The sequence below is a fragment of the Cydia fagiglandana genome, chromosome Z (genome assembly GCF_963556715.1).
Source record: "Cydia fagiglandana chromosome Z, ilCydFagi1.1, whole genome shotgun sequence".
Classification (NCBI taxonomy): Eukaryota; Metazoa; Arthropoda; class Insecta; order Lepidoptera; family Tortricidae; genus Cydia; species Cydia fagiglandana.
The window spans coordinates 8,959,293-8,980,821 of record NC_085959.1 but is presented as its reverse complement, the minus strand read 5'-3'; the positions used below and the strand labels follow the sequence as shown (position 1 = coordinate 8,980,821).

The 21,529-nt window shown below is 37.8% G+C and overlaps 1 protein-coding gene across 1 annotated transcript in view; it reads left to right on the top strand.

Annotated features, from left to right (window-relative positions):
• The window catches only part of LOC134678767 (protein nervous wreck), a 52,638-nt gene extending 38,270 nt beyond the window's left edge, over nt 1-14,368 (top strand). The window contains exons 14-19 of the mRNA XM_063537466.1: nt 1,802-2,080; nt 4,176-4,289; nt 4,699-4,810; nt 8,753-9,001; nt 10,085-10,116; nt 12,687-14,368. Of these exons, the coding sequence (XP_063393536.1) occupies nt 1,802-2,080; nt 4,176-4,289; nt 4,699-4,810; nt 8,753-9,001; nt 10,085-10,116; nt 12,687-13,088 (1,188 nt within the window). The 3' untranslated portion in view covers nt 13,089-14,368. The remainder of the gene's footprint in view (nt 1-1,801; nt 2,081-4,175; nt 4,290-4,698; nt 4,811-8,752; nt 9,002-10,084; nt 10,117-12,686) is intronic.
• Nucleotides 14,369-21,529: the final 7,161 nt, after the last annotated feature.

The following is a 21,529-nucleotide window of genomic DNA, read 5'->3' as shown; positions in this document are numbered from 1 at the left end:
TTTTAAAGGAGCTTTTGAATATAGTTATAAGTAACAAGAGATGAAATATATCTGACGTACATAACGAGTGCTCTTACACGGATGAATTAACCGTTATGTTTATACATTTTATTTTGTTTTGAAAGATTAAATTAGTATTACGATTCAGATGTAGGTACATACTCGTATACCTCCTCCTATTTAGAGCCAAGTTCCTATTTATAATAATAATTCGTACAAATTGAGTTTACACTTCACCATGACGCACAAACAAATAAAATACTAAAACACCATGTTATTGAAACTGAACAAATCCAGGAATCTTTTTAAATGGCAGAATAGAAGATACTATAATATTTTATACTTTCGCGTTTTGAATACATATTAACTCACATTATAGACGGGTCTAACGCGATTATATTGAATTACCTTGATTTAAATCAATGATGGTAAATCAAGGTAATTGAATATAATTCGCGTTAGACCCGTCTATAATGTGAGTTAATAGAAGATACTAGATTTAGTTTTGTCAACAAAGAAACATGTGGAAAACTCTAATTTTCCTAGACACTATTGTATCCATACGCCATGTTATTATACTATTCTGTTCTCTGGGACTAAATGCAAATATCAGTTTAGATATAACTGTGGAGTGGATTATTCATTGAGAACTTCACAGTGCCACGGAATTTATAATCGGGTTCATTGGAAATGTAACCGATATGCAACCGGCCGAAAATCTATTTCACCCGGAAACGGTAATTTACGGCGACGCCTTGCGACAAACGGATTTAAATTTTCAATAGACTGAGTTCACACTAGTTAAATATTCGCTAAACTTCTAAACTAACATTGAACAAATTCATATTTGGAATAAATCAGTGATTTAATTCACTGTACGGGGAGGCTAATAATAATATAAATACTTTGGCCCTGTATGTAAATTACAATCTAGGTACAGCCATTGATGAGATACCTACCTACTTAATAAATTGGCGATTCAATGGACTGCATGAATAAACATGCAGGATTCTTAATAAAGAAAAAAAAGTGAACAATAAACAAGTGTATTTCCCATCCTTTTGTGGCAATAAGACCGCCGACAGCGCAGTTAACAAAGTAGCCTCGTAATCCTTTTCACTAGCCGTAAATTACCGGTGGAAATTTTAATATACGGATTACCGTACTGCCTTTCAGCGTCAAAGTCGCACAGTGGGGAAATTGCCGTGCTTCGTAGGGAATTTGATGTGCACTTTTTGCCATTTTCATCAAAGACTAGCATATCATCAAAGATTATAGTAAAAAGTGTTGCGACGTGGTTCAGCAGTGGAGCGGCTACCCCAGTAATCTGGCCAAACTGGTCGATGCATTGGGAGCTTTGGTAACGCGACAACCCTGCAGGCGACTTTGTTACAAAGTGATACAAAATTACTATTGTACTAATTCAGAAAGGAATTAATTTAAACACTCAAATCACGTTAAATTGAAATGTTTATAATCGTCTTTGGCTCATTAACTACTAATTTAGTTTATTGATAAGTGTTTTTTTTTTATAAACGACCCCGTATCTAATTGCGATGCGAGCTTTTTAAAGGTAATATACGGACATAATTGATTAGGTAGATTTGATAGAAGTAAACAAATAATTCTTTACTGATAGGAGAACCTGCGCACATGCCAGGCGAAATTAAATCGTATATCAGTGTCACATAAACTTTAGTATACATACATAACCTAAATTCCTTACACACACAGACACAGCAACACCGCAGCGCAGCCGAACGCCAGCTTGGTAGTGCTTCATTCCACTTTATTTTCATAGGCCTCATCCAATCCTGGTCTGGTCACTCAGATATCGTTCTCTTCTGTGGACTATACCGTGGAAGGGGAGGACGCGGACGTGGTGCAGTCCCCGGACCAGATCTCGGTGATCTCGGCACCGGTGGCGAAGGCCGACGAGCCGAAGGCCGAGGCTCTGAACACGGAGCTGGCGAGGGCCGTCGAAGAGTCCCAGTCGGAGTGGCCGACCCTAGGCTACTGCTTCGCCCTTTATGACTACGATGCTGATGCCACTGATGAACTTAATCTTGAAGAAGGACAGGTATGTTTATTAAAGTGTAATGTTGTTTCCTTGATATTTCGTAGTTCTATAATAAAATATTGACACTGTTAGATTAATAATACTAACGTATGGACTATGAGCACCCTGTACAGGGCTAAAACATAAATTACAAAGTATTGTTTTACGGTGTCATGTCAAACAATTTTTTTAAACTGTAAATGTGCTAATTATTTTCTACTATGATAAACTTAGCTTGGCTTGGAGGATCTGTGATTCTGTAAATAAAGACAGTTATCGTACAGTCACCACACGGGATTGTTATGCCATTTAGGGTTCTTGCTAAATTGGAAATTCTATAGCGTAAATATTTAATAACTAATTTAGCCAGAACCTTAAATGGCGCAATAATCGCGAAGCGTGATTATCTAATATGGTCGCGGAGCTATGGGCGCGTACGCTACGCGTATCCGTGCTTGCCTTTTCTTTGAGTGTGCCCGAGGAGACGCCGTCGCCAGTGCTGCCGGCCTAGCCAAGGTTACAATCGCTATCGCTTCGACAGCGAAAAGCTTTATGTCTCTCTATCACTCTTCCATATTAGTGCAACAGTGACAGTTGCGTTTCGATCACTACGGAGCTTAAGCGATTGGTACCTTGGCTACGCGGCCTGGTCAGTTCTTGTAGCGTCGCCGTCAAGAGCGGACGTGCTGTTTCCAATCGAAAGGAATCCGTTAAAGGTTCTCAGTCGCTCGCCTCGAACCTTAGAGTGAACCTTGGTTATATCCTCTAAGCCTCGAACGGACACATTGCTTGCGAACATATAAGACAGTTCACGTGTGTGTGGATCTGTGGATACCTAAGTAATGGATTATCTAAGGATAGTGCATAGTTTTTGATTAAGTGCCAACTACTGAAACTTAATTATCACGTCGTTAAAATAAAGCTTTGTCCAATTACGCATCGAAATTTCAATCAATTTATATGCTGACTACATTAAGTTTCGGCTTAAAGTCAGCACCACATTTTACCGACTTAGCGCTAAGGGCAAGCTGCTGGCGAAAATAGATGACGAATTTAACTTAGCTCAAGATGTAGATTTGCTGATCGGTGGCGAAATATTTTTCGATTTACTTCTCACCGGTAAATACTCGCTAAGGTTAAGCCTTACTAAGCCAAGCTTAAGGTTAGATATAACAAAGCTATAATAGTGGGTTTATTACAAAACTATAATTTTAAAATAGATATAATATTTACAATTTTTGGGTTCTAATTTTAACTCTATTATTATTACAAATCATTAGGGTTCAATATTCAGTTTCATAACTTAAGAGGTTATAAGATATCTGAAATTTGTAATTTAAGGTAAATTAGTATTTACCTACTTAGCTCAGCTTGTTGCGTTTTGTAATTTGTATATTATATATGCAAAAAACAGACTTCGACTTCATTCAGAAATTGTGGTGGCATCTTTTAATTCTCACTTGATTCTTATTTACGGCCAACGCAACAGGGATCAGTGATCACTGATCAGTCAAATCAAAATATAATAGATGCAAACATGTATGGAATCATGAGTGGCGTGTGACTACGGTGCGCTCGGCGGGGCGCGCAGCGTGCGTAGAGCTTCATACGGCGCGATTCGGGAAATGAATTAGAGATTAACTAGATACGATATAGTAAAGATATGTAACGTTCCACGGCCACTTACGTCGCATAGCAACGCAATAATATTGGAGCAACATTAATAATAGCGTAAGCGCCAACCGCCGTAAGGTACCTTTACCCGTGGTCATATATCTTTACTATATCGTATCTAGCTAATTTCTAATTCATTTCCCGAATCGCGCCGCTAGTGATTTGAGCGGTGAGCACTGAGGCCGTTCGCATATGTTTGCATTTATTTAACATGGACGCCGCGCCGTACGCCTCTCTCAGTTTTCACATTTAGACAGATGCAGTGCTTATTTAAAGTCACTTATTTGGTTGTTTATTATGTTATTAAGCAAACGATCTCTTCTTCTGCTTCCTCGCGTTATCCCGGCATCGGCATTTTGCTACGGCTCATGGGAACCTGGGGTCCGCTTGACATTAGCCCATGATTTTGGATTACATTGATTAAGCAATCGTTCGTGTGCAGATAATCCGCGTGGTCTCGCGCGACGCGCACGGCGTCGACGACGGCTGGTGGCGCGGCGAGGCCAACGGCGTCATGGGCAACTTCCCCTCGCTGATCGTCGAGGAATGTGACGAGGTGAGTCTCCGCTATATCACAACGGCGTGACGTCATTCGAGGAAGACAACTTTATTAAGAATAATCTTGGGTATAGTCGCGGACGGTCTTAAACGCAAAACGACTAGTGTAATATGTTGCCTATATCCCTTTTAGTCTACATCGCGAACGGTCTAGAACGCAAAATGACCACTTTTTTATATCACTAGGGTAAGTTAGGTTCGTTAGTTGTCTTCAAATGGTCGAAGGCCAAACAGTACAGAATAGGCTCCGTCGACATCGCTAACGTAAAGATAAAACGACGAAAATGATGTAAGCATTTTGCGTTCTGGACCGTTCGCGATGTAGACTAAGTGATATAGGCAAAATATTACACTATCATTTTGCATTCTAGAACATCCGCGAATAACCCTAAACTTGTTTGTGGTAGAACGGAGAGCCCCTGAGCGGCGGTGAGGACGAGTGGTCGCCGCCGGACTCCGCCCCGCCGGTGTTCGCCTCACCCCCGGGGTCGCCCACCACCGGGGGCTTCGACGACCAACGTAAGCCACCCACCTTTCTGACCCTACGTGCACCACGCTTGCGAACCTGGACAACTTCGACTATCCTAACGTGTACAAAACAAATTGAATCTCATTAGATAGTACATACTTGCATAGTTATAGGGATCACGCCATCTACAATTACATTATTAATATTTATTGTAAAATATCATAAATGTCACCACAAATGATTTTGCGGATCGGTTATGAAAAACCGGATGGTAAACTTTGTCAATATATTTGTGAAAACGTCGTCTAAGTATCGCTAGAGTTAGTAATTAATAAAGGTACAACTTTCTGGCGGATTTATCGTTTAAATCCGCCAGAAATCCGCCGATCTTAAACAGTTAACGTTTCGAAAGTTTGCTTACGCGATAAATCTAGGCCACATAATATATGACGGTTAAATATTGCAATGTATTTGCTGTTGTGACCAAATCAAATCGCTGCTATGTCTAAACTGATAGAGGCAAAAATCTGCTGACAATATGGATGTCGATATTAAAGAAAAGTGTCAATAACTGAGTAGATTATCCTATTTGGAAGATGTCAAATATCTCGATTGCAGATTCCAAATGTAGACTCGGCGAATGTTGGCGCTCGTCCAGGATTTGGTATGACGTCCACTGCGAAAATTGAAATAAACTTGGAGGAGGATAGTTTAAAGGTGGGAGAATAGTGGTAGGATACTAAGTCAAATCCTTGAATCTAATGATTTAGTATGCAGTGATTCCCCCACTGTTACGTGCTACGCCGTAGCGCTACGAAATAACACGGCGGATAAGTTATATAGGTATATTTGTAGCAAGGTTAGTGTTTTGTACATTTAGTAAGTGAAAACTTTCCCAAATCAAATACGATTAATATAATACAAATATTGTTTTAAATAGGTTTTTGAGCGAAGTCGTGGTTTCTAACTTCAAATTTATTTGTATTTGTTAATTTAAAACGCTACATAACTCTTCTGTACATCAACTTTATCGTCTTAATAGTTATATTTGTTATGCACTAAACCCCATTGTTCGGTGAGTTAGTATTTCTTGAAATGTTAACTAATTCAACTTTGCGAAACACCCTGCCCATAATAACTTCCACAGCCCGAGTGGAAACCTGAAAGTAGTACAAAAAAGTTCTAGTTATTTATTATTCTTTGCAGCTGATAATTAAAGTATTCGGTGTCATGATCGAAGTTGTCCTCGTTCGGAAGTATCTGTGTCTTGCTGTATTTACCGAGTATCTGTATTCTGTATCGTATTCACATAGTGGCCAACATTGTGCGGTTGACACCTAGCGTATAGCTTGAGGCTGGTTGGGTATTTTGTGGTTTCCCCCCAATTGGCATGGTATTGCTGGCAGGTGAACAAGTCGCCAGGTATGTGCAGTTACCGACAAAAGAACACCACTCAACTCGCTTCTCTTTAAGGCACAATTTTGAAAATAGCCGTAATGTATCAGTTGAAGCAAAGAGAATTTGGACTAGAGGAATATTGTCAAAGTAAATTATGTAGACAGTACATTTACTGCCATCTTTCGACACAAATGATTAAAACTTTTAGAACGCCATTTGACTTTGATCCTTATTTTTTCAATGATATGTCTTAAATTTGTTAAATGTCATAAAGTATCGCCATGTTATCGAGAATAGGCCAAAGGTATGGTGCTATCTTTTCAAGCGATGGCGCCATACCTTTGGCCTACTCTACATAATTTACTTTGACAATATTTCTCTATTTCAAATTCTCTTAGGTTGAAGTGCAAGGCTCTGTCACTGCGCATCCCTCTCGCCTCCTTTTTCTTACCAACTTGACCGTACGCACGTTTTCTCTGGCTAGCCTGACGTCACATCGAGAGATGAAGCGAGCGATGCGGTCGGTTCTCGCTCATTTACTTAGGGTGTAAGCGAGAGGCACATCGTCGCCTCAACTCTTACTGCGACGCGAACATGTGTCATCTCCACGACTGCATGGTTGCACGTTTTATCTATCTAACAGTTACGTAACCGTGATACACTTGATGTTTTCTTTCGAAATTATATATTGTTCCTCTTTCTAAGTGTTGTTAACATCCTTCAACTTAAGCAAACTAAGTTCTTACCGAGAGTTGATTTAATGAAGAAAGGATATCAAGAGAGATAAATAATCGCTGTTCCTGTATCTTACAGATTATCAACAATAAAAAACAAAATTATAAAATTCACACTATTGATTAGCCATTTCATATTCAAAATATTTAATGTACAAAACAAACTTAGCTATACTGACGTTAATTTTTGAATTTTAAGCTATAAATACAACAACATAATGTATGCTCTACCTCTGTATTTAGGTGGCACCATAGACTAGGAATCCTCTAGACCGAGTTTAGAGCAATTATTTCACGCAACCGATGATGCCAAAAATGCGGGGGTGGGCGGGACGAGGCGAGCGAAGTCCCGTGCCGTGATTGGTCCGTTCAAAGACACGGACGTCACACAAAGACACTTTCGACTCGAACATGGAGTAAAATTACCGTATGCGTGGCAGAGGGGGTAGCGCTCAGTCTAGAGAATGTTTTGTCTGTGGGTGTCACACACCAGCCACACTACCTTTATCTTCACTTCAACTTATTGTAACACTCTTCTTCAAATGTTGTCCGTCGTCATGTCATACGTGTTTAGGTGTGGCTGTTCTGAATGCAATACGAGTATCTAAGTGTCAGAACTTCCGATATCACTTGTATGTTCAAATTTATATTTTTATAAATTATCTTTGAAGTTAAATTGAGAAATAGAAAAAATCTATAAAAATGTAATAAATGAGTTCGTTCTGGTATCCATCGATTTACATGTAGCTGCGAGACTTAAGGTGACAGACCATTTCTAACGACAGCTGCACTGCACGCCACGGGTCCGCCGCGGCCAATCCAACGTCCCGGGAACTGTTCATCGAGATGATTGCGTACTCAGTGTTTAAAATGAGCCGGAGCACCATCGTGTTGATAGTGTAAGTTATGCAAGTAATGTTCCGGCACTTTTCGCAGTAATTCAGGCATCACTTGTCTCAACATATCAATGGATAACGTTGCTGACTAAATCCCAAGCAGTGGTAGCACGACGCGCTTGGTAATAAAACATTACCATGTCAGACCGCTCAACATTTGAAAACGGATATGCCGCGGGCATTTTTCTGCTTAATTATCTTCAGAATTGCCAGAATTAATGAACTCAATGTACAATCTTTGAATGATTTTATTTATTTTGAAGTTTTGACTTTGTCACTCATAACAGTGACGGTTGACATTTCTTACTCATCTAATCAGTTGTTTATTAAATAGGTTTTAACATTAATTGTAAGGTAACCATAATTTGAGTTTTTAACTGGGATACTTAAATTGTTGATTAATTAATGAATGGCTGCAATTATTTAAAAATTAACTTTATACCTAACATCACGTTAATTTACCGAGTTAAGTACAATAGGTTTGAATCACGACCCCGATTTCGCCCTGTATATGACAGTGACCGCCTCTTTATTTTTGTGTATTATCGACTCATCGACTTGCATTGTAATAAAACAACTTAGACAAGGGAATAATTATTAATTGACGTGGAGGAACGAGTTTATGTACGTAAATACAAACGCATATAAATGCCGCCTAATAGAACGAGTATTAGGTATGTCGGTTTCTTCACGAACAGCCCGAAATACCGACTACCTACCGGCCATCATCGTGGTAGCGTGCTGGCGATGAATAGCTCATTATCGCAAAAACTCGGAAGTTCTCTATTTGATAAATGTACATTACGAGTATATTAGGAATATTGTCGAGCGTACATAGAAATCGATTGATACGCAGCTTTTAAATTGGACATTTTGCCCATTCCGGCAAACAATAATATTGGCGGATATTGACGATAACGTGGAGCGGCCGCTCTCATTGTATGCCTGCCCCGGACGCTGCCAGTGATCATCGGAGACAACAACAATGGGAAAGACGCCCCGCCGCCCGCGGCGCCGCCGCCGCCGCCGCCCGCCGACGCCGACGCCGACGCCGACGCCGACGCCGGCGACGACATCGACCTCGGCGACTCTATGGACAGTCAGCCCGACTTCAGCTTTAACCTGGAGCTAACTAAGAACCAAGTTGAGCAATACGGGAGCCAGTTTGAAGGGCAGGAGGAGAGCGTCGTCGCGCCTGCCGTTACTATCGTTGGTAAGTTTTGGACCGAACTCTGCATGAAAGGTTGTTGATCAGAAAATACAGACTATTGGTCAGTTTCAAAGTTTGGAAGCCAACTTCTTCTTATATCAGTGCAGGCTGCTCTTTGTAGAAAATTGATGAATTTGCAAAAGTATTATGTCACTTTAAGGTCAATAAGGTTTGTGTTGTCAAAGGGACAACAATATAGCTAGATCCTACACTGTAATCGATAAACTCTTAAACACTTTCTTACCTTACATATTCTTTTGTATTTTATGAATAACAGGATTGATTTTGAATTTTAGGGAGTTTGGGGAAAACCGTGGAAGTTTAAACCAGCAAAAATTGATAAAATAATTTAAGAATATAAAGAGGTTAATTTCCTTTTATGTACTTAGATGTATGATCCAATATTATTTCGGAAATGATTCAGTCTAACTCGACTTGGTTTTAAAATTCGATACAATTTACAGTGGAGGCAACACATAATTAATAATAATACATACAACTCTATTTCAATAGGTATTATGTTGCTCATATTATTAAACGGATGTATGAATGTGTTATGTTAAGCTAAAAAATGTAGCATTAGATAAATAATTATAAAAGCTAAATAACTTAAATCGAGTTCGATCGAATCTTATAGTGGCTGTTAATCTTTACGGTTTCAGTTCAATGTTTAGCAAAAACCTACATAGGTAGTTTACGTAACCACATAGACAATTCCCTTATGAATACTGTTAGAGTTTTACTACTCCTTGCAGTGAGTATACCTACTAGAATTGGCATTAAAGCGAGCAACTTTAGAGGGAACAGCATGAAACTAAAGTAAATGAATCCCCAAAGTGAAACAAAAGCTCTCCCGTTTCTCTTTTGTCATTATACCTACCCCTAAATTTAAGAAATCATAAGGAATGTAAGGAAATGGATATCGCATGTACCCATATAACAATTATAAATTGATCACGAAATTTCTTATTATATTTGTAAAGACATTTGTACCGATAGATCGTATTTATTTTTATCACGATTCATCTTTAGATACCATCTCACACTGTATAAAGTTTAATCGTTTTGACTTTTTTCATGCATCAGTCGATGAGGTTGTCGCTGAAAATTGGAACGAGGTTTGACCCCACACAGATAATTCTACATTCACTTTGTGTTGTGAATAGATGTGCTTCGTGAACACTGCTATGTACAGGATGGGGCATACATGTGTAAATATTACTATATCGTTTATTGAGAGGTAAAACTCATAAAGTTGCGGTTTTGGTTTCATTTGCGGGTCCATTTAACACGTTTCGGCGTGACATACTTAAAACAGAATACCTAGATATGACCTAATTTACATAAGAACAATAGAACCATTGTAATATAAGTTGATCGTATCTACTACATAGTTACATCTTATACATATTATATTTTTTTATGTCGTAGATTCATTATTGTGTACTACATACATACCTTTTATGCTACATAGTTTTACTTATTAGGTTTTTACAGTGATTTCTACAGGATTCATTAAAAAAGAATACATTTAGATATGTATACGAGTATGTGACATGAATTATTTTAAACTCTAAGTTCCATTGGGTTGTACGATAGTAATGATCTTCATTTAGGTTGCAGTTATTACAACAATGTTGAGCTAAAGATTGATAGTGCCTATTTAAGATGAATATTTAATTATAATTAATAACTACATATTAATAAGATGTGTTAGGTTTTTTTTAACTTATGATCAATGATTTTTCTTAAAAAAAAGGGTTTTTCTGCATAGACAGATTACCGGCCGCCTTTAACCAAATGCCTCATCGAAAATCAATTTAAAAAAAAACATAACTAGCTTGTGCTTAGGTGTTACCTCTTAATATTCGACATGACGAGCCGCAGAAGGCCCTCAAATGCGCGACATACATAACCTCATTATAAATATAAAATATATCCATAACACACATTTCATTTTTAATTTTTGTAGTAAGATAAGCTGGATCAAAAGGATCAAAAGATACACTAACTACAATTCTTATTGCGAGAAGCTCGACGCGATTGCAGACCACATATTGATTCAGCTAATCTTAATTGAACTTAGGATTATTATAGATATTTAATTGAAGTTGTAGATAAGCCCCATCCTGTATTATACATATACGTATATTGTTAATGTGTGTCACAGTAAGACTTCACGCCATGTTGCTTACACCTTTAGGAATTTGAGCGAGACAAGAACCATGATGCGGCAAGATTGACGTTCGCAAACAGTGCCTGTATTCAGTCGGCGCCTTTATCTTTATGGTACCAACGACAGCGTAAACGGTGTCGCTGCATTTCAGGTCAGCAGACCCGTGTTATATGGAGACTAAATTTGATTCCGATGCTGTAGCAAACCCTGTTCTGTCTCAAGGACACAGTCTATATTCCAACGAAAATCTAATTCTGAAACGGCGGATTTAGGAGGCTTGTGTACTTAAAAAGCACTGTCGTGTCTTACTGTGACCGCTACGCCAAATATGCTTCTAGATAGCTCTAAATTTACTCCGCTTTATTTGAGCTTTGCTTTGCAGGTGCAACTTTAGCTATTATATTATGGATAATAATTTTAAGATGGTTACAGAAGAACACACTAACGAAACACGACACAAGTAGGTAAAAGGTTTCCCAGAAATCCAGGAACTCACTGCATGAACCAATGCATGATTATATTTTGCATGTCATATAATTAAACATACTTACACAACATAAATCCAAAACCCTGGATTCTTTTGACAGACCTTCCAAAACTAATTCGTCCGTCTTTCCCCCCCCAAAAGCACATGCTTCAAAAATCTGCATCAAATATTTATTCTAGACAAGCAAAGACTTAGCAAAGAACACAGTTTTACTCGAGCGGCTTGGAAATCTGTGAATAAAAGAACGACCTCAAATCTCCGCTAAGTTCAATCACTTTTTTTTCAAACGGTTTTCTTGTACATACCGTATATCAAAGCAAATATGTACTTATGTTTCATACAAAATAAAAAGTATACTCGGTATATTTAAATCGAGTTTGTATTCTAATCCACCTGTTATTTGGCGGATAGGGCAATATACTGTAGTCTCTGTAGATTACGTGCCAGTCAAATAATCTTCAAAAACAATAGAGTTCTCAAAAATACCAGAGGACTGCGCGATGTCAATACTGAGGGAAGTAGTGTCATAAGGTGCAAATTTTGGTATCGCATGAATTCACTTAGCACAGATGTAATATACGTAAAGCTAAGCTATTTGAGCCCGGTAGACATCCGCCACCCCCTGGCAGGTAGGCATGTGCCAAGTGAATTCATCCGATACCAAAATTTGCACGTCCCATACATTGGCTGACACTACTTCCCTCAGTACAACCCCTAGTTCTATCTATAGTCTTGCAAAAGTTACAAGACCTGAATTATTTAGCCCAATTAAAATATGTAGTGTGTCCACTCTATAGACATACTCGTATGCTCCAATTTTCCGGTCCGGTGACAAAACTGAAACAAAAACGTCTCATTATTAAGGAGCCACATATACCTATCTCAATATGGGTATAATTATTCAGTAATTGGGTTGGTTCAGGGTGTTTTAGGTAATCTAGATATGGCCACTCACTGCACTATCACTGCACGTATTTAGATCGAAACCCTTTCCAAGCGACATTCTAACAGCATATCATGTTTAGGACGAGGAGGAGCCGGCGCCGCCGCCGCCGAAGCCTGCGCCGCCCAAAGTTGAGCTCTCGGACGACGGCGGGCTCGGCGTGGCGCAGATCGTGATCACCGCCGCCACGCCCATGGTGGAGGAGCCCGAGCAGCCCTTCCCTCCGCCGGAGCCGGAGCCCGAGCCCGAGGAGGACGAGTCCTCCATCTCCGAGCAGACCGCTGTCTGCGTGCCCGACCAGGCCGAGGCCCCGCCCGCCAACAGCTCGACGGCCTCAGAGGGCGAGTCCACCGGCGCCTCCGGGCCCCCCACCGCGCCGCAGTCCCCGCCCGCGGCGCCGCGCGCCGGCCGCGCCTCCATACCCGACGAGCTCGATTCGGCCCAACTTGCTAGGCTCACTGACTTGAAAGAATCCAACGCTTAAACTTGCTACTGTATCTATTTCTTTCTCTACGGAAGAACCGTTTTTCACTCTCTCGTTTCAGTGACATCGTGGCTATCACACCGGTTTGAATGAAACTATCTCGCTCAGTAACTCGGTATACGAATGTATATGTAGATATGGATCATATTAATTTAAAACTTCATTATTTTAGATTGATACTTGGATTGACCGCATAGTGAAAGAGCCTGCCGTAAGATGAGGTAACTATAGTCATTAAAAGTACAAGTATGCTCCAGTTTTTAACGTTGATTCTTAACGAGTCTTTATGATTTTACCCGTTTCATTTATTTTGGAGCTTGAGATGTACACTAATGCTCGCTTATGCTTGCTATATTTTATACTCAATATAATTTGAAAAATACTTATACTCGTACATATTTTACCAGAACTTGAATTTGGACCAATTGTAAGTTGTGGACTAAAGTTACCTGATTTTACGGTACTTTTTATACCTAACAGTGGCGGCGCGTCAAACATATCCATAGGCAAGCCGGGGCTAATTTGGCTTACCCATTTCCCTTACAACTGCTCAAACGTCCAAAAACAGGCAAGCCGGTGGGAATCGGCTTTTATGGACGCGCCGCCACTGATACCTAAGTATCTATATAGCTCCAGCGTACAAAAAAGAATAATACAGCGATAGCGGCGAGCATCACATCATTGTGTTTTACAAAATACAATAATGTGAGATCAATAACGAGTAACAAATATTTAATATTAAAAGAGCGAGTTTTGCGAGCGAGTGTCTAACGGTTCGGGCAGGCCGGTGCTCGGCTGGACAGATCCGTTGAATGTCGGCCCGGTCAGTGGAGCTGTACATACATACTTATTATATACTGGTTACTGCTAGGTGTAATAGCACGATCTAGTACCTGCTGACTAGGGGTATGAGAACATCGCGAACTGGCCAACGATCCTTTTTATTATAAATGTATCACCATTGTTAAATACTTACAATATAAGTTTCTTTTAAACGCGCATTCTTAGGTGCCTCAAGACTGTATAGGAAGTGGTATACTTTAATAACTGTAATCATATTATATCTTGCGTCCATATGACGTCTTGTTACAACGAAATAGTCGGATGGTTATTACCTTATATTTATCACATGCATATACCTACATTCTCCTCTGTGTTGAACGTGAGAGATGTTGTTACTTTTTATGTACAATCAGCAGCATAAGTTGCTAAGCGGGCGAGGTGTTAAAAATGATCTTGACGCGACTTTATTGTTAAGAGAATAAGAGCGTGTCAAGGTTATTTAATTTGAACACTTTGGCTGCTAAGCAACTTCTGCTGCTGACTGTACTCGAATCTGGTAACCAAACATCGCTGCGAGTGCGCTAGAGAGGGGCAAATCATAGAATCGAGCAGTACCTAGGTAACCTAGGTCAATCAGTGCTCGCTGCGATAAATGTTATACGAACGACTTCTTTTAACATCTAGCCAGCGAGATGAATATTCAGTTCTTTATATATATAATCAATAACAGTATATATATATATTCTGTTATTGATAATATATGTAAATAGGTAGATGAGAATAAAAAAATATCACATTTTTGCCTTGCCTCATTGTCGAACAGTAAGAAAGTTTGGCATACTTATATGTAGTTATCCCATAATAATTATTGGGGGTTTCTGGGCTTCATATTGAAAGTTGTACCTGCATTTCGGCACGCCTATAGCGATGTTTGATGTAACTGTTTCCAATGTAGATAGTTGTGTACGAGGAACTTACCTAAGATTTTATAATAAATGAGAAATTATCTAAAAAGATGCAGATATATATTAAAATAAATTGATGATTTACAAATAATTTTAAGTTCCAAATGGCTCGAAATATTTGTATAGGTTATTTAGCTGAACTATTCATACTTGATGAAAATCTATAGAAAATATGTCTCCTCAGACTTCCAACTATACTGTCTTTTCTATACCTATTAAATGTGAACAAATCAGTATCCTTTTAATTGTAGATAGACAATTAGTCTTTTTAAAGAAAACTGCGGTAGTTTATTGTTTCTAATGTATCATATGCTTCTAATACTCAACAGATGCTTGTGATTTACTTGATTTTCTTGTGTGAGTCTAATGCACTTGTCGATAAATAAATCATACTTACCTAAGAAACGAAGTACAAATATTACATTCCAATCAATTGATGACGTTTATCTTTAAGTTTATGCAGAAATTGCAAACAATATTCACACATTATACATTTCCCTATTTTACGAAAAAATATGTCCTTTTAAGCCAAGCTGATAAAACTTGCGGTCGGTAAAGTACGTACCTAGTCAAAAGTATACCATACAATACAACATGTAGGTACGTACGTAGGTAGGTAGTACTTGGGGTTTATAAAAAAATATACTCAGGTCCGCGTACACAATCGACAAAAGCCTTTTATCGATCGAAGTTTGATTAAGTTTTCCTTCTGTAGGTAGCCTTTCTTTAACGTCAGATGACCCCGTAATCTATTTGAATAGATTGTAACCGTATAATCACTATAGTCACTAATATTTTAATTAACTATAGTAATGTTTATAGAGATTTATATATTTGTTGGCCAGCTCGCGATCGCGAGATTAAATCTCTGGACTTGTTCAGTCGACCTACACCTTTATTCGACAAGCTTGTGTTGGCGAAGTTTGCTACTCGTATCTCGACCGCGAGCACGTCGAATAGAAGTACGCGGTTGACTGAATGTGAGTCCAGCGATTGAGCGTAGGATTAGGAACAACATACAGGGTGTTACTACCTTCTCTTTTCTGGGACCGATATATTTTTCATTGGAGTGATGGATTCGCATACTCAGACTCTTTAGCCTATTTTCCACACAAAAAGTGCAATGACTCGATGAAACTGAGTCGGCTGATAATCGATTTCACGCAAGTAATCGATAGTACTCTCGCTCTTGGAATTCTTGTAAGCCATGAGATGTCAAATGGCAACATCAGTTCCTTTAATGTTATATGTAATACAAAATACCTTTTAGATTATCTTTGTTGCCCCAGTGAAATGTCCTTGTAATTACGAGCCGCCTCTCTTAATGCATAAATGTCTTATATACCTAAGTTAAAAAGTTAAGTTTTTACATTATTTGTTGAATTAAAACCGAGAAAATACAAAAAAAGGATTATACCCGTTATGATTGTTAGTTGCACCAGATGTCGTCCCAGTCCCGCCAAAACATATGGGTTTGTGACCCGCCTGGATATCTTAGGATAGTAAAGTTGTAATACCTACCTATATAAGATCGTAGTCATGCCCTTGCCTTAGACTCGGGCGGTACAACTGTGAACTGACTTCACATTTTAAAATTGTACGTCCTTATTATCCCTGCCCTATAAAGGAAATAAACCACCAGCGTAGTGGGCGAAACATACTACATACTAAACGGGAAATTTAACTCAAGCGACAATTTAACAAAGGTGGTTCACAAACTAAACTGTTTCTAGTAGATAACATGATCCCAGTATCATAAATATTAATAATCACCACACGCACACGACCGTGTTTACTAGAAGTTACGATTGGTGTCATCTATTCTGTATGACATAATTATATAGGTTTATATATCACGGGATTCACCGCCAAGATCCGTGGAAATTATGAACTGATGTGTTATTTATTTCTAGTTTTACAATAAGACCCGTGCTGTTCGCCAGATGCCACGCCACTTACATTTACTTACGCATTTACATAATAAACACCCGTCGGCATCGAAAAATGTGCTCAATTGGTATGACTGTAACTAACTCTATCTATTTCGTTTTTTTTAGCATTAGAAAGAACTTGAAAGAAGGTAAACGATCTTGACATGTGTTTTAATTGAAAAACGCTTTTTAAAAATCAGTAACTATTACTTATGAAAGCAGAAGAATATAAATGATCGTATTAGATTAATAATTGTTACGTATTTGCCGTAAATTATTTTTAAAATGTGTTTTTCAATTAAAAGACACATCAAGATTGTTTACCTTATTTCTAATGCTAAAATAACGAATTATAATCTTCAAGTAATATTACATGGCGGCGGGACGGCACGGTGTACCTAATAGTCTTATATTACGACTAGCGATCGGAGGTTAACCATAATAGGCCCTGTTTTAGAAACGATTAATTGTGCATTAAATTACACATGCAAAATATGAAAATTGTACGTATTACAAGACACGTAACGTTTTATTTTAATAGTTCGCGAGGCCAACGTTCAAGGATTCACTAGTTCGTGCAGTACCTAGTGAATCCTAGAAGCATTATGGTAAGCTTTCGTATATAAATTCTACGTGTTATAAAATTGTGCGGTGTCAATTTTATTGGACGATAAGTAACAATACTAGTAATTATCAGATAATTCAGTTACTGATAAACTACGTTTAGTAACAACCTGAATACCTAATACAGTTTTGATCAACATGAGTTTAGAGATCAAGAGATATTCTCACTTACTTTTTATATATTTAAGTACCTAATCTAATTCAAAAGACCAGGCACAAATCCGGTAAGATCAAAGAAGGAACTGAAAGTTTGTTAATGTTGATATGTCAGTACGGCAGTATATATCAACTTATTAGGTATTGAGTTGGTTCTCAACTTGACAACTTGTTGTGAAACTTACGAACTAAATATGTCGTCACTGAAGTCAAGTTTTTCGAACAGGTGGTAACGAACAGTTGATTTATGATTTATATGTTATTTAAATAGTGCGGTGCATATGTTGTGACTGCTGACTGAATTTTATCTTATAACCGCCAAAGTATCGTTTAGGTACTTAATATGTTTGTATCGTTGTAAAAAATTTATGGTGAAATAAGTTGGATTCATTCCAATATAATCTTGGCGGTAAAATGTCAGATTAATTGTTAAACAGGTAAAAGGGTCTATATTGTTTCCCAAATAGTTTTAAGTCATAATGTATTGTTTGTCCGAATTTTCGTTAGTCATTATTGGTTTTTCTCAGAAACGCGTAACTTTTCAGGATTGCCATAAAACAAACCTAACCTAACCCTACCTATCTATAGAATAACCTTACGAAAATCCTGAAAAGTTAACGGTTTCAGTTTTATGACTAACGATAATATGACAAACAATACATTATGACTTAAAATTTTATGGGAAACAAAGGGATCCCCCAGGTAAAATGCCTGCCACGGACTCAGCGTTGACTTAGTATTAACTATGTGTTTTAAAATAACAATAATTATATTCATTGTTCGTGTCTAGATTACCTTTTATTGTATATCAGTGTTCGATGGTAATGATGAATAACTTGTATCTCCTCTTCACGGTGGTGGGAAGCGGACTGACGTAAGCGCCACTCGCATCTGTTTTGGTACCGTACATGCGACGTCACTTTGCTTTGTACCTACCAATCAATAATTTATTTTGCCGAGAGGTCTGTAGCACTCTGTAGTTACTCTACACTGTATCAATGATGCACAGAAATGTTGACTGTTGTACTATTACTACAAAACTAGCTATTGTTTGTGATATATAACATACAATACTACATTATATTACTTAATATGTAAGGTGTCGCTTTCTTTAGAAGAAACTGAGGTTCTGATAGGGCGCTGTAGCGAGGCGCCGTCACGTCGGTGGGTCGTGCCAAATATTCATCTCTTGACCACTCTATCACTCAAAAAGGACTCTTCATGTAACTATTAAACACTAGAAAAGCTGCCATCAAACTATTATTACAACAGTCGATAAATTACAGAGTCAACATAAAACTTTCTCTCTAAAAATTCAGTTCGCACTTTTCGTAGGTATTCGATAGAGATATCGAATGTCACTACAAAACACAATTTTAGATTGGGTTCGCTATTCGTAAAAAAGTTACTAGCTCTTTTATTATGTACGTGTCACTACGTATCAATCATCGTACTTACAGATTTTCTCTTTCAAGATAGGTAATACTAGAACGGCTGGTACCAATGTTTCTGTAAAACGTATCTATTTATGTACCTATGTGATTTCGTCACATTGTTAACAGACTGTAGTCAAAATATGGTTGCAAATACCTAATATTTCGAAGAATATGGACTTCTTTACAAATTATTTTCCTGATTTAATTTAGGCAAACGTTATATCTTGGAACGAATTATATAGGTACCAAACTAAAAAAAAAGTAGTATAAAATATTTCGATTATTTGGGTTTACCAGATTGAAAACGATTATAGATTAAATACTACCTACTGATGCACGGTATATGTCCACAAAGGCATAAATATTGTCCTATATATAGGACAATATGCCTTTGTGGTGTTGGCATGGGGATGGTTTGAAACAAGATACATAATACACTGACGATGTAACGTTAGGTTGTACAGTCTACTACAAGGATATTTACACATTTTTGAATACATATATAAAGCAAATAAGAACTTTTTCCATGGGAAACTACACACCCAATATTTTTATTCAGTTATATCCTTGGTTGTATTTAATTTATATTACGGCACTGACAACAAATTGTTTTCGAAACACGAGTGAGTTTTAAATCGTTTCAGTAAAGTATGTATTTTGCCTCATCAAAATGAATATTTGGCATTGTCCTACAACAGGAGAGTTTTAGAGTAAAATGATAGAGTCGTTTAGTACTCATATATTTATACACTTAAGGAATATTGTATCACTTTGAATAGTAGTGACGGGCGCCGTATACCGTACGATGGAAACATATAGTTAGCATGTACATTTAGATAGTATGTTTAACTATATTTCAGCTTTAAACTTGTTGTTAACGTTGTATCTTCCACCGCGGTGGCAACCTTATAACATGGATATATTTTGTATTTAAAAAACGTGTACAAAAGATCAGAGTTTAAACGAAGCACTTGATTATTTCTGAAGTTTCACAGTATTTACTCGTATATATTTAAAAGAACTATGTATCATTCATTCGCTAATCTATTCAGCGCTAAATCACTAATTCACGACACATTAATTTTCCGTCTCTATGTAGCATTTTCGCTACGTACCGGAAAATCCATGTTACCTGCTACGGCGTAGAGCTACGACCGTAGCTATAGCACTGAATTAGTTAATTAAAATACAAAAATCAAGTGGATGTTTTAAAATCTGGTTCGTTCATTTAACTTTTCCTTAAGACTTTTTTTCGTGGTCTTTGGGTACTCGTTATTACTAACGGAAATACTAAGTGTAAATATTACTTAGTACTCGTATAGTCAGCCAAGAAAGTGGTATACCACTTTTCGACTCTATTATCTGATTGATAGAGTCGAAAAGTGGTAAACCACTTTCTTGGGTGACTGTACATGAAAAAAAGGTAACAACAATATTGTCCAAGTGACGATGGGTTTTCTGTCTCTTCTCTTTTGATCTTAACTTGGTGTGGGATAAATGGTCGATGCTTTATGGTGCTTTTAATTATTATGAAATAATATAATATTGGTAACAAAGTAAGGGTTCCGTTTTCTCCTTTTCAGTTACGGAACCATAAATATAAGGCTAGATGTAGAAAGAAAAAGGAACATTTATAAATAGTTTTCTTACTGTTCCACTTTTGCCGGATAAAATAAACTTACCACCATGCAATTTTTTCTCACAAGCCGGTTCAAAATATCATGGATTCGCCTCTTAGATCCGATCCTCAAAGCTTTGATGTTTCGACAGCGATTAATGCTATACTCGTAGTTAGTTTTTTTAGCATTAGAGAGAACTTCGCAGAAGTAAGCTTGTGGTTCCAAATCCGGCACTTTTAGCGGTAATAAGTTGAAGTACTGTCTGCTACATTAGATCATTCAATAATTATTAACAATTAAAGAGCCTGATAAAAACTGCACGCTTGCTTCTGTGGAGTTCTTTCTAATGCTAAAAAAACGAACTATATGTAAAGTATTCATGTAAAGACCGCGAGGCTACAGGCTGTTTAGACTTCATGCTACCGATAAATAAAGTCTTACCTGGAACAACATAATGTGGAATATGGTCGCCGACGTGTCCCAGTACCTACAAGCAACGACGATTTATATCAGCATTAGTATTGCAGTCGACGTTCTTCATGTTGTCACCTTTTTTTCCAGTTACCTATATTCAGTGTTGGCAAAAAATCAATTCGAATTGACGATTGACGATTGAGGATTGACCGATCAATCCGAATTGACGATTGACGATTGACGAAACTAATTCTAAATCTACTGATTGAGGATTGACGATTACTAATCGTTAATTCGAATTGATCGGTCAATCCTCAATCCTCAATCGTCAATTCGGATTGACGATTACTTTGTATGTACCTACCTAATGTCCTTTTTATTTAGGCCATTTTTCGAAACTAGCCAAATACGTTCAAAGGCGGTGTCTGAGTTTACCAAAGGTTCCGAAACATGTTTCCGACGGCAATATGAAGGAAGTCCTTTTTGGAACATTTTCGGGACTTTCCTTAAAAT